This window comes from Oratosquilla oratoria, chromosome 26 (assembly GCF_046742065.1).
Source record: "Oratosquilla oratoria isolate Oo_2021 chromosome 26, ASM4674206v1, whole genome shotgun sequence".
NCBI lineage: Eukaryota > Metazoa > Arthropoda > Malacostraca > Stomatopoda > Squillidae > Oratosquilla > Oratosquilla oratoria.
Window position 1 is genome coordinate 54,505,639 of NC_134802.1, and position 19,128 is coordinate 54,524,766.

Sequence of the window (19,128 nt, forward strand, 5' to 3'; positions counted from 1 at the left end):
GTGAGACGAGCCTAAAGACTATTTGACTCCGTCAATGTTGAGGAAGTAAAATGTTTTCTAAAATATCGCCGCACTCTCACCACAACCTTATAGAACATCCCCGGCATGCCCCCAGGCAGACTCCCGAACCATCTCTAATGTTTCTGTGAGCATTCAATATATCTACCGCGACCACTTCCTATATACGTGATTGCCCGTAAGTATAGAAGCGCTGGTAAAACTTAGTGTCCATGGGATGACATGGTCGAAATGTTTAGCTGACGTTTGGCGATAAAGCAGGTTACTTAACTGAAGAACAAAATTCTCAAACTACAGTGTGAGTTTGTCCAAACGTTACGTGGTCTAACCATACGAGATCTTCAATGGTTATCACACTGGGTAATTTTCCCTCCGACATCCTACCTCCAACCTCCATTTGAATAACTAGTATACGACTTCGCTTACAGAAATCTAGATTTCTTTAAGAAAATTTCAAGAGTATGTCTAACACTCCTATAGGTTTACAATCTCAGTTCATCATTCAGCTTTACCAAATATGACGGAAAGATAATTTGATATTTGGAGATTTAGCAAGTAGAATATTGTAAACCAAAGTCGTTTTTACTCAAACGAACTCTCAACGGTCGGCGCTGGCGAAATCCGTGGAAACCCAATGTGATAACTTATTTAATGAAACTATGGGCCGAGACGGTAACCGTAATCAACAAGTCTTGGTAATGGCAAGAACTTCCTTCCTTCCTTCCCAATGGGTCTCTTCCTCCACTTCGAAACCACTACATTTGCCAAACTCACCATCCCACTCCCACGCAGTGGGAAGTGAGAAACCCCTGGTAGAGCAAGGTCCTGTCAGTTGAGGGAAACTTCTGATTTTTTTTTTTTTTTTTTTTTTTGCCAGTGTTAGATCGCCTCCCCGCCTGGCCAGGGTTGTCGGTAACCAATGCGACATGACCCTCAGCGGGTCCCGGGATTCGAACTCACGACCACCTGCTCATGAATTCGACACTGTATCCACTTGGCTACCACACTACCCCTAATGTAATCAAACTTAGATTAATCAAATTACCTTAACCGAACGCACCCTAAAATAACCTTGAAAAGTTGTCAAAAATATCGCTTAAGGGGTTGTATGCATGACATCACTTGATGTACAGGAATATGTAGGGATCCGAAATATCCCGGGTCAGGGAAAGGACCCTAAGGGAAAGACTTCCATTTCTGACTTTAGTGATTCAGAGACTCGAAGTGGGTACGGTGACGTCCTTCCTTAAGTGTTGTGGTTTTTGTCGAAGGAAATTCTGAGAAAATCTCGGACTGTGGTCAGTTTTTTAATTCAAGATGGCGGACACTACCAACTTACGCAAGTACCGTTAAGTACCGTTATGGCCACAAGTTCGTGTCCGCTTGTGTTTGTGGTTAAGCAGACCTTACACGATCAATATTATTGCGCAATATTCATCATTGAACAATATTACTGACGGTGAAAGGAAGGTTTGTGGTGGGAAGGAGATAGTGACCTCTGGAAGCCCTTACTCACAGCCCAAATGGCAGATGGTGTCAACAAAGTGGTCAATAGTACTGTATAGTACATAATATTGCGTAATGATATTGATCGTATAGGGTCCGCTTTCTGCAGTCAAACATCTACATATTCAAGAACGCTTCCTTTACGATAATTCTTCAGGTGGGCTATTCTGGAGTGACAATTCTTCAAATGGGCTATCCTGGGGTGACGATTCCTAATCTAACTTATCCTAACCTAACATAACTTATCCTAACTTAACATAACTTATCCTAACCTAACATAGGGTAGCCTAAACTAACCTATCCTAACTTAACCAAACCTAACTTGACCCACTTTGACCAAACTTAACCTATCCTAGCCCAACTTAACCTAATCTAATGTACACTAACCTAACCAACCTAATTTGACCAAACTTAATCTAACCCAACCTGGGTGGTGATTCTTCATGTATTCTTGTTTGAGATGACAATTCTTCAGATGGGGTAACCTGGGGTGATGATTCTTCAGGTGGACGTTCTAGGGTGACAATTCTTCAGGTGATCTAGTTCCGTACTAGAGCAAAGATTACTTCTGCACCTGTAACTTCTGTTGCACTGCTTAAGGAGTTATCACACTGGGCTATTTTTCCTTCAACCTCCGATAAATCGGCGGTATCACCCATCTCCAGAATTCTTTCCGCCGTAAAATCACCGTGGTAAACTATTTTGTAAAAAAAAAAAAAAAAAAAAAAAAAAAAAAAAAAAAAAAAAAAAAAAAAAAAAAAAAAAAAAAAAAAAAAAAAAAAAAAAAAAAAAAAAAAAAAAAAAAAAAAAATTACATGGAATGCAGTTTGATATGCTGGAGGAAAATTATTTTCCTCCAGCATATCAGATTCCTTCCCGAAAGCTACGAGCTGCAAATTTGCTCCAACAGTCGGAGGGAAAATAGCCCAATGTGATAACGCTCGCGTACATAACCATGGTATCTGAGGAGGAGAGCCCCATACGACCATAACAATTGTTTCCCGAATAAGTAAGTGCTTAGCCTGGAGGATTGCTATGTCCCTTTCTCAGTACTGTAGATTATATCCAAAGGTCCACCAGACGATTTTATTCAGCTGAGGGGAGGGGGAACTCCGGGCACGTAAAGGGAAATGGGGTCAAGGTGCAATCTTAGTTTCCGCAGAAGCTAAATTCTTCCTGGACGTGTGATGTTCATAAAAAGGAAACCCTTTTCCTCGTGTAAGACTTACCCAGTTGACTGGGTGGCATGCAATGAATATTCTATTCTGGCCAACGCCAGCCAGCTGTGTTCAGCTAAGGAGTGGTCTCCGGTTGACTGCTGCCTCAACCCCTCTTGACCTATTGACGTAATACACATATTTCAACCCATTTAGCCATATATAATCATAACCAACATCGGAGGAGTGGGTGGGAGGGTTCTAGGTAAAACGCTAAATGCTGAACAACAGGATGTCGATCATTTGCACTAAAAGGGACGATCAACCTTGAGATGTCGACCTTGAGGGGAAACCCCAGGGACCTACGGAAGCCTTACCCTGATGGGCTTCCTCCCCAAACACCTCATCGCCTCGCAGGAGGACGAAGCGGGATTTTGGTTACTGACGGGGCGCAGCGGCGAAGTGACAGCTTGGGGGAAAGCCCACGGTGTCTTCACCTACTCCGTCGAGGGGTTCGGCTTACTCGGCTGTGAGGAGGAGGAGGAGGAGGAGAAGAATGAGAAGAAGGAGGAGAAGAAGAATGAGAAGGAGGAGAAGAAGAAGAAGAAGAAGAAGAAGAAGAAGAAGAAGAAGAAGAAGAAGAAGGAGAAGAAGAAGAAGGAGGAGGAGAAGAAGAAGAAGAAGAAGGAGAAAAGAAGAAGAAGAAGAAGATAAAGTAGCTGAAAAAACCAGACCAATCGACTGACATTCTGTTTATCCGGCGGTATGCAGTAAGTTGAGACTAAGAAGAAGAAGATGAAGAAAAAGAAGAAGAAAAACATGATTAAGAAGAATAAAAGAAGCTGAAAAAATTAGAACAATCCGACTGACATTCGGCTTATTCGGCTGTATGCAGTAAGTTGAGACGATGACGAAGAAGAAGAAGAGGAGGAAGAAGAAAAAGATGAAGAAGAAGAAGAAAAAGATGAAGAAGAAAAAGATGAAGAAGAAGAAGAAGAAGAAGAAGAAGAAAAAGATGAAGAAGAAGAAGAAGAAAAAGATGAAGAAGAAGAAGAAGAAGAAGAAAAAGATGAAGAAGAAGAAAAAGATGAAGAAGAAGAAGAAGAAGAAGACGAAGAAAAAGAAGAAGATGTAGAAGAAGAAGAAGAAGAAGAAGAAGAAGAAGAAGAAGAGACCATAGACTCGACGGAAAATCGGTGGTATTCTTAAAAATTCCTCATATAAATCCTTGGAAATTAATTTTTCAAGAATACCACCGTAAGAATCTTACGGGGGTATTCTTAGAAAATATTTTCTTATACAAAACTTATGTAAATCCTTGGAAGGGAAACATTCTTTAAGAATACCACCGAATGACGTTTCCCATCAGTGCTGATTTGTTTTCCTAAGTATATCATCAGCAATGATTAATTGATCAGCGTTTTGAAGATATGGACTCGTGGAAGGGAAGCAGGAGAGATTTAACTTGTATTATATACAGTATTCCCAAATATCTAGAGTGTATTCTTAATTCGTGTTGTTAATATAACATCTATAAAAGACAAATACTAAGTCTGAGTGTTATTGTATATATATATATATATATATATATATATATATATATATATATATATATATATATATAAATCCTACTTTTTTCTTAATTCATAATAGAACCAAATTATAATAATAAGGTCAAACATGATTAAAACAACGAATGGAAAGCTGGACTCGTTTTCGGTACCCTTGAATGAGGATATTTCACGTTTTAATTTTACTTGGCAATTTCATTTACCTATTTGATGCATAACTTTGAACTCTAGTATACACGAATCGTTACCTACAATACACCGAAAACATGTAAATTAATCCGCCGAGAAGCCCAGTCTGCCAACGCCCACCTCAGTCGAATCAGCACTCAGTCTATTTCCTGTGTCACACGGCACCACAGTGTTCAGTTTCAAAAGGCAAAGGTATTTATAGCATAGTAGCACATATCATGCAAGGCTTACAACTAAAACTTCATATGAAAACAATAAAGCAGGCCGCAATTCAGTGATATTTAACATGGAAAGTAAATACAACGCTACACCATGTAGCTACAGTCCGTGCGCTTCAAAGAGTCCGCTCAGTGTGGCATAAGTCGTGATTTACTCTACTAGCCATTCTCCCAAGTCAACATTAGTATCTCCTCCTCTCTCTCTTATTTCCCATTTATGTGCTATTTGAAATCGTTTAAGACAGTGGTCCCCAAACCGGGGTAAATTACCCCCTGGGGGGAGGTAATAAATTTTCGGGGGTAATGGAGGGGTGAAAAAAAAAAAAAAAAAAAAAATTATAATAATAATAATAATAATAATAATAATAATAATAAATAAAATAAAGTAAACTAAAATAAAATAAATAAAATAATAAATAAATAGATGAATAGATATATAAATAAATGAAATAGAAAATAGATAATAATAAAAAAGAAAACATTGCGGTATCCGGGATTTGGATTAATGTTAACTTAGTACGTATAGTTGTAAAACTGAAAAAAAAAAGTTTGGGAACTACTGGTTTCAGGCCATCAAAATAGGTTTTGGATGGATAAAGGAGGGTTTGTGCCTTGACCAGGTCACCCCCCCCCTTATGAAAGGAATGGTGGCTGTTGGTGTGTGTATGTATGTATTTATGTAAGTATTAATGGTACTATAGTAACTAGAAAGTAATAATGAAGTCGAGATTTATATGTTTTTGGAGAAAGACAAGAAGCAAAAAAAATTTCCTCAAATGTTTATGATTACGCATTTTTATATAAAAATATTTTTTGGGTTGCATCATTTGTGGACAACGCAAATCCCTGTGGACGAAATCTGATCTCACAACTCTGACGTAATCACCCATATCTGTCAATCTTCTGAGTGCCTTTATCCTGTTTTTCAGTGTTAGCGGTGGGAATGCTGCCCCTTCCAAGCTCACGCGGTCAGTGACGCGCTACCCACTCCGGAGGCCTCCCCCTCCAGTCCATCTACGTGTTATGAGAACAAGTCCCAGATGTACGAAAAGCGACGTGCGTCATTTCCTGGCCGCGCGTGTTTGGCTCCCTGGAGAGTCTGACAGCCGAAGACCAGTTCGACATACACTTCGAGTGTGGTGAGGAGCCTCTGTCGGAGAGCTCGCGTGTCGAGGTCGTCTTACTGTAGCGACGCAGCATTTCGTCAAGTCAAAAGTGGGTCTCAGGAAAAAGTCAAATCCCATAGTATCCTGTTTCTTAATACTCCTTATACTCCAAAGAAGCGTCATCCTTTGAACTCCTGAAACCTCCAGGTCCTTCTTGCTTCTTGAAGAAGAAACTCCGCGGTTTTCGTGACTGTTCCAGTTCGTCCCGCCCAAGAGCGTGTTCTGCTCCGTGGTGTGTGTATCTTAACAGCTTCAGGATCGGATCCTAGCACCCCATCCCACCCAAAAGAAAAGGAACAAAGAAAAAAACACCGCCATGATATCCCTAAGGACAGCGGGGTTGGCAGTGGTGGTCCTTCTGACATGTGTCATAACTTGTGTCAACTGTGATGATCTCATATCTGGCGTGAATCGCAGGGATCGACCAAGGCCGGCGTTTAACCTGCCCACGAACAACGGGTTCGCGGAGAGACCAGGTAAGAACTCAAAACTGCATTTTTTTTTTTTTTTTTTTGTGGGGTTGTCATCCACCCGGACTTCAACCTTGCGCTGATCCGGAACAGTTCCCAGATGAAATCACGAGGTAGTGTCCACGTGATGCCACTGTTGGGACTGGCGGTGCCCAGAGGAGATTAGGGTATGAGGGCACCCCTCGACCTCAAGCGGCACCAGGGGGAAGTTGTCTCCAAGAAGCTATGGGTTCCCTCGGAATGGAAGACGTTGAGGTTGGAAATAACTTCTTCAACAGTTTCTGTTTCCAGCAGTGTTGTTTAGCGACACAAAGAACAGCGATTTTTCGTTCTGAACGAAAGAGTAAAGGGATTAATTTACAATTATTAATTTGTTAACAAATCTTTCATTAGTCTGTAAAAGTCACTTGAACACCCATGCAAACAGTGTTAACGAATTTACTTGCTCAATTGTATACGAGTCACCACACGTGTCGCTTTGATTTCTTTTTTCACGGGGCCTCTGCCCTCGGTGAATTAAATCGTCTGACGGCAGTAACAAAATCTATAAAGTGCGTCATCATTGCGACGACGCTAAGTTCGAGTCCACTGCGATTCTGAAACAATCCCACCATCCATCGTACATTTAGGGGAAACAAATCATAAGATAATTTGTAGTGAAACAACATTAATGAATGAAAAAATGCACTAAATAGTGTATTATTACGTTGAGAAAGACAAAGCCTGGGGTGTTTTGTTACCAGCTGTGCCCAAGACTGGCACGTTTTTAAACGAGATCCGTTCTAACTCTATCCGAATAGTGATACATGGAGGCAATTTCGGAAAACTGAATTGCTTTACTTCGATACAATACGACAGAAGTGACGATGAAATAAAAAATATCTATGTAATTATTGAACTGTACATCCCACTATCGGAGAAAAGAAAGTCCTACGAAGATACGTATATTACGATCGCTGGTTGGGACCTTTTCACGCTGAAGAGGATCACAGACAGTGATCGTGATACACGTATCTTCGTACAACTTTCCTTCTTTTCTCCGAAAGTGGAATCTACAGGTCATCTTACCAATGTGTTAGAAAATAAATTTATCTTTTATATATAGTTATTGTTTTAATTTGAATATATGATGATTACTGTATAGCTGTGGATCACCAACATTGTACTACAAGAGGACGAAAGAGGAGCATCCTTTGTTATGAGCAGATGGACATATCTATGGACTACCTAGAAAAGACGATCTGCTCACGCGGGAAGAGAAGTCTGTAGGAAAATGAAAAGATAGTTATGTATAAAAGGGGATTATTGCCACTGCGCTTTAAGCAATATTTATTAGAGTTATTGTGCCGTGGCTCAGGAAGCATGGGCAGAAGACCTGGGGCCGAATTTATAAAAGATCATAACCACTAAGTCTAGGCATAAATCTTCAAAATGTCGGAGATTTGACCTAAATCCCTATGTCGGCGACCTAAATGCTTATGTCTAAACATTCTAGACGTAAGCAGTTAGGTCGCCGACATAGATATTTAGGTAAAATCTGCGCCATTTTGAAGATTTATGTCTAGACTTAGGAGTTAGGATATCTTATAAATTCGGCCCCTGGACTTGGAGCCGTGCTTCCTATCTACCCACGCGTACCAACCCGTCCGAGGTTTCTGCATAGGTACCAACCTTTCCGAGACTTTTTCTGTGACTTTAAGATCAAGATATCTTGCCTGTTTCTCTTGGTCGTGGGCAATCCCGAAGACGAGACACTAACATCAATTATCGTCCCACCACGAGAGGGTACAGAATAAATCTGCTACTCGTACGCGCGTTGGACCAGGGTTCGAACCTCCCCCATTGATGACTGAACATACGGGGTAGAGTTCGGCTGCGGCTAAGCGCCTCCAGTTGACAGCCTACCATGCCTCTCCGCATAGTATCAATATCACTTGACTCTGAGCTAGGCTGTTCTACGTTTTATTCTATACTTGCCAGGCCACTGGAGGCTTTTTAATTTGATTTCTGTTTTACTAGCCCAGTGGATACAACGTCGAACTCATGAGCAGGTGGTCTTGAGTTCGATTCCTGGGCGTTTTGCCGCAATTGAAAAGGCTTTACGTGGAAATTGGGACGATTTTTTTTTTGTCTATTTATTCATTATTATCTTATTCTATTCCGGTGTCTGCATATCTTTGATATGCGTGGGAAACGACCGCTCCTCCACTCTCCCCTGGCGTTCCTTCGTGGGAAAGGTCTCCAATTAGGCTTGGGCAGGATTCTCCTCTGAGTGTTCTTCAGCCAGAGGAAGCCTCACCTCTTTGTCCATGAATTCTTCTGGTAACCGTCTCCGGTTAGCTCCTTGACTCATGCGGTAAAGGATTGTGTCACCCACGTACAGACAATTGCCTAATGGACCACTGGTCGATGGACGCTCATGCTCGATACATTTGCTTTGTAAATCAACCATAAAGAATAATCTGCATACATATTTTTCCATGGGATTCCTCAGAATCTTTTCGCAAGAGAGGGCAGTCTTATTTAAATTAGAACACTGTACACAATTATCTCTCTCTCTCTATGTATATATATATATATATATATATATATATATATATTATTGTCGTTTCTGTCGTATTGTATCGAAGAAAACGTTAAATGTTTTGCGCCCCGCTCTTTAGGAAAGTAATTCAATTTTCCGAAATTGCTACTTTGCATCGGTATTCAGATTGAGGTAGAACGGATATCGTTTAAAAACGTGCCAGTCTTGATCACAGTTGGGAACAAATCTCATTTTGATGATGATGATATGGTTTAATGCCACAATCCTCCCCCCCCCCCCCTCCTCCTATCGGGAGGCTAGGATGGTGCCTCTTACAGAGCTCTTTGGAGCGTGGAATTTAATGAACCACGCCCTTTGTCCAAATTCACCGGTGGCAAGGTTCGAACCGTCATCCCCTCAACCTTTGCCGCAAGTTACGACGCACTAACCAGCTCAGCCAGCGAGGTTTCCCTAGCATTATAAATCACGTAAATTACATAACTAACTTTGAATCTTTTCTTACATTAATGCACGCTATATACACAATTGTCACTAAATATAAATAATAACACTGCTATCAGTATTCAAATGAACACAACACTATGGGGAAAATTTTCGAGGTATCATCTTGGGTTATTTTTCCATAACAAAAATTACATCTTTTATATATATATATGTGTGTGTGTGTGTGTGTGTGTGTGTGTGTGTGTGTGTGTGTGTGTGTGTGTGTGTACGTGTATCAAAACCCCCGGAAAACGGCTTAACTCATCACCATTCCAAAAAGATCGACAAGAACAAGGTGGCACTCCGTGGGGTGCTGGTCCGCAGAGCTTTGGCGTGGCGAGAGGTACCCCGCGCGCGGTGATCCTCACTCATGATGCGGGACTCTCAAAGAATTACAAAGGAGGAGCATGCCGACAGGAGACCTCTTGGTCCATACCTAGGTCGGATGCAAAAAATATATATATAATAACGATAAATAAATAAACAAATAAATGATAATTATAATAATATAAATAATAAATAAAATAAGTAAATGAATAAATAGTTAAAGTTAAATAATAAACGAATAATAAACTGACAGATATATAGTAAATAATAATGAACTGACAGATAAATGATAATAAATGATAATAAAGGAAATAATAATAAACAGACAAATGATAACAATCACTCTTGAAGCTGTGCAAAGATTTTTACCTTTACAAAATACTTAAAAGTTCGAATCTTCCATTCATTGTTTTACCCGGTCAATCAACTACATAAGAGTTGTGGTCCCATGTATACCGTGCACATATAGACACACATACAAGATGTACATACACACGCGCGGCTTGCTGGTGTAGTGGTTATGACCGCTACTAACAGGGCCGAGCGCGTGGATGGTGGTTCTGTAAAGGAACTGTATAAAAGCGAAGGAAAAAGAAACATCGGTTGAGTTGGGGAAAGCACGGAGGACATTTTCAATTAAAAACATAAAAATGAAGGAGAGTGCAAGAGCTCATAATCTGCACACCTTTTTATAAATTTAATACGTTAGCTTATTTTATCATCTTTCCCTCGTCCCTGGCCACCGTTGTTGCAAAAAATAAATCAATGAACATGATCATAAGGAAAAATAATGACACTAATTAAATTATAATAATGATGATAATTATAATAATAATTATATCAATAATAATGATAATAATAATAATAATAATGATAATAATAACAATAATAATGATAATAATAGTAGCAATAATAATAATAATGATGATAATAATGATAATACTGCTATTACTACTACTAATTATAATAATAATAAAAACTATATGATAATAATGATGCATATTTTCAAACATGTCATGGTGAAATATCCCAACTGGTACATTCAATTACTATATTCTGGCAAACACCACATGTAGCAGAGCAAAACCATTTATCACAAAACACAAACACATACTTCACTTTAATAAAATTTCAAATACCAATAGTCGATTTCTTTACAGTATCTCCAGAGGTAAAAATGTTCTAAAAAATAAAAAAAAAAAAAAAAAAAAAAAAATGACATGGGGCATGACATCTCATTCCAGGCGATAGTGTGAACGACCATAGGGAAGACAAGATCCCTTTGTCCCCCGGCGGCTTGGGGGATGCCAGGGAAGGTCTCATACTTACCCGTGCCCAGGGCGACCGAGATGCATATGTGGACCCGACTGAGGAAGAGGAAGAGGAAGACAGTCTGGCTAACGAGTCGAACTTGTGTCGCGGTGACTGTCTATGCAATCATGACGACTCTGTAGTTTCCTGCGAACATGAACACGTTGAAGAGGTAAGGATATGTTTAAACATTCATTCATCCATTTATCTATCTATATCTACATGTACATTTATTCATAATTCATTCATCCATTTATCTATCTACGAGTATATCTACATGTACGTACATTCATTCATAATTCATACATTTATCTATCTATATCTAGATATTCGAACATCTATTCATAATTCATTTATCTATCTATATCTACATGTTCGTACATTAATTCATAATTCATTCATCCATTTATCTATCTACGAGTATATCTACATGTACGTACATTCATTCATAATTCATCCATTTATCTATCTATATCTAGATATTCGTACATCTATTCATAATTCATTCATCCATTTATCTATCTATATCTACATGTTCGTACATTTATTCACAATTCATCCATTTATCTATTTATATCTACATGTTCGTACATTTATTCATAATTTATTCATCCATTTATCTATCTAAACCTACATTTATATTCAAATATACATGTACTTGTTTCACGCTGAAAATACATTCAGTCGTTGAAATGCGTTCTGCACGTTTATCATCGTGGGATCTCCCACCTCATTTTACTTGGACTAACACAATTCTTTACAAAGATATATTCATTTTACTTTCCTTTCTATACTATGGCCATGCATGTGCGGGGGGCGTTACATTCCACACACACACACACACACACACACACACACACACACACACACACACACACACACACATTATATATATATACATATATAATATATATATATATATGTATATATATATGGATATATATATATATATATATATATATATATATATATATATATATATATATATGTATGTATATATATAAAGGATATAAGTAAACCCACAAGATTGCAAAGAACAACAACTGAGAGGGTTCCTCAGCTTAGCAGACAGACCGCATTAGGAAATAAAGAAACGGACCAGCTTTCACTCAAAATTAAGAAAGGAGTGGATGAACTTGACGAAAAATCTCTGTGATATGAGTGACAAGAAGTCACGAACAAAAAGAAATGAAGAAGATAAGATACCTGAAGGATATCGAAAAAAATGTCTTTTCGTAAAGATACATAAACTTTTGGAACAAATCAAGACAAGAAATAATCGAATAAAAATTTGATGGGTGTAGACAAAAAGACGGGACCCTACAAGTGTAGTCCTTTTCCTGTAAATCACACTTAGGTAAATACAGTTAGTTAGGCGGGTAAATACACACACACGCGCGTACATGAAAATCCATCTATTTCTTCCAGTATAGAACTGGAACAAGGTGTTTCAGTTCCAGAAACTTGGCTGCCTTGGCACACTGGGATGCCTAGTCCAGCAAAACCGTCCTATATTACTTAGGAGGGGATTTCCGCTGTTCTCGCTTCCTCTCTCCGTGGCCCGAATTCTCTGTCCCTTATCGCAATACCAAGAAACAGCTGTACATTCTACACTCCTCAGGAGTAGATTCCAGAAACTCTTTCACCCCTCTCAACACAGGAACCTACTTCCTTTCGTCCAAGGACAGAAGGCGAGTTCGTGTAAGCGACGGAGTCCATCCCGAATTTAAGTCGAAGTCGATCGAGAGGCCCTTCAAGCGATCTCTTAGTTCCTCAAGAATCGTTGGTTCCTCGCTGTAACAGATTTATATGTTTTTTCTTTTTTTCTGGAGAGATTAATGACCGTTTACTCTAATCGTATTTGATGAAAAGACTCGATTTTTTTCCCATTGTTAAAAATTGTCTTCATTGAGTCTAGGGGCGTAAGAAGGACAAAGAGGAAAGAGTCTAGAATCATCGACCTAAGAACTTTCACGTTTGGGGTTTGACTTCAGTTACTAGGCGGCTTTTCATAACAACATTCGTGAAAATTTGTGTATGCACACTTGTACGAAGCATGAATACAACGGTACATCCCCCTTTTGAAATACAAATACACAAATACAACCGTAAAAAGGTCACTTATAATGTAGGTCTCTGATTCAAAGCATGTACCCACTCTAGACCCACCCAAAGACCTATTCACTGCCCCTAACACGTTAGCACCTCATGGATAAAGGCCAATCCCTGTACTCTGGTCCACTGCTCAAATCAAAGGCAATGCAGTAAGACATAACACTGGTACAGTAGGGCCCAACAGCAGGTGCTGGTTCATCCCCACCGCTTCGATCACATAGCGACCTTACCCCCCATGAACGAAAGTTGGCAGTTCTTAACATGCTATTCAACAACACTAGGGTCTAACAACCTCGGGATAGGATAGTGGTAGCAGTAGTGTTAGTTCATCTTCCATTGCCTTGTTGTCCTGTTTTCTTCACTGTAGATTAGTATAGTAAACAGAAACAGCCTCGTTAGGGCCAGTAGGTCTGCTGTTGTTTGTTCTTCCTTTGTGTTCTTTTGTATCATGGCATGTTCCCTTTCTCCGTCACAGGAACATTCCGACAGACACAACATGACCCTCTCGGCCGAACGACTTCCGGAGAACGTGGACACCCTAAGACTGATCGGGTTCGATCAGTTGGAGATCATGCCGGACACCTTCGCCGGTCGCAACCTCAGCCTGATGCGTCTCATCTTCAAGAACATCAAGAGACTGATTCTTTATCCAGGGTCTCTCCGGTTCCATACGAAGTCACAGTAAGTCGCCATGTTTCACTTTTTTTTTTTAAATAAATACATAAATAAATGAAAATAACATAATTAAAGATAGAAAAAACAAATAAAAAATGAATGAATCAATAATAAGGATTTCAAGAAATGCTATTTCATATCTGTGGAATAAAAGTAAATTTGGGCACAGAGAGTATAGACAAGGTAAATAGAAATAAGTCTGGCCGATGGAGGCACAGTGACGGAGCTCCATGAGCATAATGCCGGCCTCACACTGGGCCGTTTCTCGCTGACTGTTATGAGTTGGTTTGAGAGAGAGAGAGAGAGAGAGAGAGAGAGAGAGAGAGAGAGAGAGAGAGAGAGAGAGAGAGAGAGAGAGAGAGAGAGAGAGAGGGAGAGAGAGAGAGAGAGAGAAGACTTCGGTTACAATCGTCTATTTTTCGAAAATCCGAATGTCAAATAACCTTTGCATCATATACTGAGTTTGTCCTCTCTTAGTTTCTCATTCAGTTTCTTAGTATATGACTCAAAGATGTAATTTGATATTTGGATATTCGAAAAACTGAAGATTATAACCGAACTCACTTCTATTCAAACGAATTCACAAGGGTTGATGGGAATTGGTCTATTGTGGGGCCTGCATAACTCATATCCTGTATGTTATAATTAGGAAAACACTATCACACTTTCACAATAACTGAAGACCCGCAGCCCCTGGGTGGCTGGCAACGTGCCGTCCCATTGTATTGGAGCTGGACTGTCACCCGCTTATAGTAGTAAGCGGGGAGAGTACGTAGTATCCATACAATTTGATTCAGCTGAGGGGGAACCTTCTCCATCGCGAAAGGGTTAAACGCATCTTTCGTTGCTGTCAAGCGATTTTCTTCAACTGAGAGAAACGTCGTCGTTTAGCGTAGAGGACAATGGAGGCAAAACTGCTTCGCATTGACGGTTCTCCTAAACTGAATAAAATCGTCTAGCGCTTGCCAGAATGAAATATGTCGAGTACGGTGACCGCAGCTACGAGGAAACTGAACTGTTCACCACGTGGTGACCGCTAAAAAATTGCTTCTTTTAAGAGAAGATTAAATTATTTTATGAACAAGGATGCCAGGTGATAAGGGATATGAAACTCCCCAGTGTAGGCCTTATGGTCTCTTGCAGTCTCCTCCATTCTTCTGTTAACCCGTACTTCATCGTTACTATTCCAGGGGTAACACGGTGATCCAGGTGAGCTTCGAGGATTGCAGCATCCCGGAGATCCCCGAGGGCGCCATCACCCAAGACTCTCCCAATAACTCCGGCGGGGACATCGAACTGGGTCTCGAAGACACGCGGTTCCTGACCTTCCAGTTCACTGAGTAAGTCTTGAGATGTTTTTGAAATATTTATTCAAATAAATCTAAAGCAAAGATAATATATATATATATATATATATATATATATATATATATATATATATATATATATATATATACATATACGTGTGTGTGTGTATCGTACTTTGCAATGAAAATGTAAATACACGAAAGCGCTTTGCTTCCTTAAGTTTTCTTCCCATTGCTCACTCTTGCATACACACATAGACGCACGTACATATATCACTGATTTCCTTAAAATGTTGTGCCTTATTCTCATTCTGTGAATTTCCCTTGGCAGTTGTACCATTGACGTCATCAAGACCAATGCCATTGCCGATGCACGCTTCTTTTACCTCGAGATGATTAATTCAAAAGTGAGTATGATCACTGTTGTAAGTTTGTGATTTGATAAAAAAAATAATACTGATGAATGGTAATGGCGGAAATAATAGCTAGTGGTAATAAGAAACTATTGATAACAAATAACTTATATTTCGTTCATAACCATTTTCTGCTCACACCTATTTTTCGCTTTCATTCTTTCTTGCCTGCTCGACAGACATTCCCCTTTTACTCAAGGCCCCCATCCATCCATCTCATCCTGGGTCTTTCCCTCAAGTTCACTCCATCCACCTCTGCCTTTCACACTTCTTTTTTTTTTAGTTTTTCGTCACTTATTCTTTCCATATGCTCCCGTATTTCTTCACCATCCCTATACCGTATCTTCCCCATGCTCCCTTAATTGTACCTTGAAATCAATCCTCATATGTTCTCTTCTTCTCTTCTACCACCGCCTTCACTTCTTCATCCCACCGTGGTGACCATAATAATGACTATGATAATGAATATATCAGTACTAATAAATGATAATGCTGATGAAGTAAATGGGTAAAGAATCCCATAACTTTGTTCTATTCCGGACTCCCGAACCTGACTCATTATGTATCTAAACTGCGATTTTATATAAGTTGTTACACTGATAAAATCTAATTTATAGAATATGATTCTTATTACCAGGGAACTATTATACATTTATACTAAGATTTCAAAGATTCCAAGAGAATGGTTGATGAATTGACTGAGTGACTGACTTGAATGACTGATGTGTCATGAGCCAGCTCCTGGAGTCCGTTACAATACAGTGAAATCGGTAGACTTCATTCGATTTCGGTCGAATTTGATTTCCAAGTGTTTACACGTTTGCCGTCGTCGTTCCAGATTACCTTCATGGAGGAAAAGAGCATCGATGCCATCGTGTACGAAGAGTTTCAAATGAAGGACTCCTTCATCCCCGCCTTACCCAAGAACAGCATCTGCGTCATCACCGACAGCGCGGTCATCTTCTCCGGCAACGTCATGAAGAAGGTCACCGGCTTTGCTTTCAACATCACCTCTGATAGCCAGGTAACAAGATGGTATTCCTGTATATAGTCATGTCATTATCAGTAATATCCCCGCTGCCACGTGCTGATCAATTTTGGCCCAATTTCTGTGAGTTTTTTTATTGGTTACATGAACCTCTATGCGGAATCTAAACCTCTATGGGTCTTGTTGCTTTATAACCTAACACTTCACCTTGCCCAACAGGTCCTGTTTGAGTACAATCGCGTCGAAGAACTGGACTCTTATGCGCTCCTGGGCATTCACCCGAAGAAGAACTCGCGCGCCGCCAACATCGTCTTCCTGAACAACACGCTGAACAAGGCGCAGCCGATGGGCCTCGTGATCAGCAATAAGTACAAATCCCACGAGCGAAAGATACAGAACAACAATTTCAACATTATCTGCCGATGTAATATCAGCGAGGTCTTCGGCAGCTACCTGGGCACTACCGACTACCAGAACCGTACCCTCTTGGTCGTCATGGACGACTCCATGTGTATCACTCCAGAGGAGTCTGGGGTTTATGAGAGAGTTCGAGACTTCATGGACAGGGAGTGCAGCGCCCTTCCGTGGCCCATCATCTTATCCGTGGTCCTGGTGGCCATCATGATCCTGGTCACCACAGCCGTCATCCTCTTTTGCTCGAAGCGTTTGAAGCAGGTCAAGGAGGAGAGCTGTTACATCGTTGACGGTTCGATGCCAAGCTTCTCAACGATCCAGTCGTACCCTGCGCATCTCAACCCGGGGCATGCGGCTATCGAGGGACCCATCTCACCGTCGTGGATCATGGCGGTGCCCGAAGTCAAGACCTACCAGGAGACCGAGGTCCACGTTCTCTACGAACAGACGGAACCGATCAACAGCTCGCGTGTGTCCTACCACGACAGCACCTACGACAACCACAAGAAATGCCAAGCCAGGGCTTCGTGCCCCTTCAACTAGTCATGTTCCCGGGGCGACTCTGATGTATATAGAATAATAGCAATGCTGTGTGAAGTACGGCCGTGAGCAATCACGTTATGGCCCTTGCACACACACACACACACACGCACACACACATACACACACACACACATATATATATATAGATGACAGATAGAGACAGAAAGTCACAAGTGAACTCATGTGTACATAAAATATGTAGATAACAGTACATTAATGCTTGACTAGACCTTAATCTTAAGAACTTGTAAATAGTATATATAGAGTGAATAAAACTAAAAATCCCGTGACGGTGTATCCTACATTAACCTTGCCGTGTTCTTCAGTACTTGGGAATCCCAACATTTACCCATCCTACCTACGAATACAGAACATCCTGTTGACGGCGGCAAGAAAAAACGTGAGAAAATGGTCTGCGTCATCACCATATGCGAGTACACACATTTACGTGTGCATGTACATGCTTACATACATCTATACATACGTACTCTACACGTATATATGCCGTGTATATATTTTCGTGATTTGTGTATTTTTTTGCACCCAAACTCTTTTAGGACCAAAAGGTCTCCTCTCAACGTACTTTGCCGTTATAATAAAAATTTATTAATATAGACGTTTGCCTTCAGAAGTCTGAAGTACCGGGCAGCTCGCACAAACAAGGGTTATACAATACAGCCTATTTTTTCAGAAGACGATTCAGACACGAAAGGACTTAGAGACCATATAGTGAGTGCTGAAACAATAGATTATTTTAAGTAATGATTAAATAACTTTATGAACAGGGGTGATAAGTGGTAAGAGACATGGAACTGCCTGGTGTAGGCCTTATGATTATGATCTCTTCTACTTTTATGTTCTTATGAGATATTTCTTTTCCGTACTCAAGTGAAGAGCGGGGATTAACACTCCGTCTTAAAACCTCTTCAAGCCATGACGACAGCGAAGGATATCGACATGACGTCACTGCCTTCGCGGCCTTTGGCGCGTTGTTGGTTTGACTCATTCTGGCGATCCCGTGACCGACAAAGACTCAGGGTCTTCCGAAGAACGCGAGGGGCTCGCCTTCGACGACCGGTCCGTCCTGGAAAGCCGATTGCGACATTCGGATACGGGGTCCGCGTGTGTGGGCATGTACGCGCGTAAATCCATGTGGTGAATGAAAAGAATATATTTACGCACATGTAACATGGGTGTTTGTTCGCAAATTTGTGGTATAATTAGGTTGGAGAAGATAAGTATTGGGAAGAAAAGTGAGGCAGAGATAACAAGAAGTTAAAAAAAAAAAAAAAAAAAAAAAAATATCCCCGACCATACCTCTTAACTAGTAAGGGTGTGACCCAACATCTACCTACTACTAGTGACTGCCACTAGCCCCCGTGTTTTGCTTCCAGCGACCATCTAACATCTCACCACTCTTCACCACGACAAATAAATCTACATAACAAAACTAACACTCGCTACATTTTCCTTAGACGAGTTAACTCGTTTGGTACGGGAGGGTAGGGGGGGGGAGATCCGAGGGTTAGAAATACAATCGCCTGGAGGCAGACAGAGTAAAAAGACAAGTATCACCCGGTAAGGAAGGGTGGTCATGTTGGATAATGAAGCCTCCCGGTCCAAGATGGGCATACAGTAAGGGCCCAGTCACACTAAGCTTACGACCTATTTCCGACCACCGGTGACCAGGCTGATTTGTGCTCTTCTTCTGT

General features: G+C 40.5%; 1 protein-coding gene across 1 annotated transcript; it reads left to right on the top strand.

The window, feature by feature from the left end:
* Nucleotides 1-5,641: 5,641 nt before the first annotated feature.
* On the top strand, nucleotides 5,642-17,703 carry LOC143039595 (uncharacterized). The gene is made up of 7 exons (XM_076209834.1): nucleotides 5,642-6,301; nucleotides 10,895-11,133; nucleotides 13,552-13,757; nucleotides 14,942-15,091; nucleotides 15,390-15,465; nucleotides 16,310-16,495; nucleotides 16,679-17,703. The coding sequence occupies exons 1-7, from the start codon at nucleotides 6,142-6,144 to the stop codon at nucleotides 17,414-17,416; spliced, it is 1,755 nt and encodes a 584-aa protein (XP_076065949.1). The 5' UTR covers nucleotides 5,642-6,141; the 3' UTR covers nucleotides 17,417-17,703.
* The last annotated feature ends 1,425 nt before the right edge of the window (nucleotides 17,704-19,128 follow it).

What these genes read in the sequence shown, in the direction of transcription:
- LOC143039595 (XM_076209834.1), top strand. Translation starts at nt 6,142, where the DNA reads ATGATATCCCTAAGGACAGCGGGGTTGGCAGTGGTGGTCCTTCTGACA. An exon ending in CTGACCTTCCAGTTCACTGA is followed by an intron (nt 15,092 to 15,389) that starts GTAAGTCTTGAG and finishes TTCCCTTGGCAG; the next exon opens with TTGTACCATTGACGTCATCA. An exon ending in TCGAGATGATTAATTCAAAA is followed by an intron (nt 15,466 to 16,309) that starts GTGAGTATGATC and finishes TCGTCGTTCCAG; the next exon opens with ATTACCTTCATGGAGGAAAA.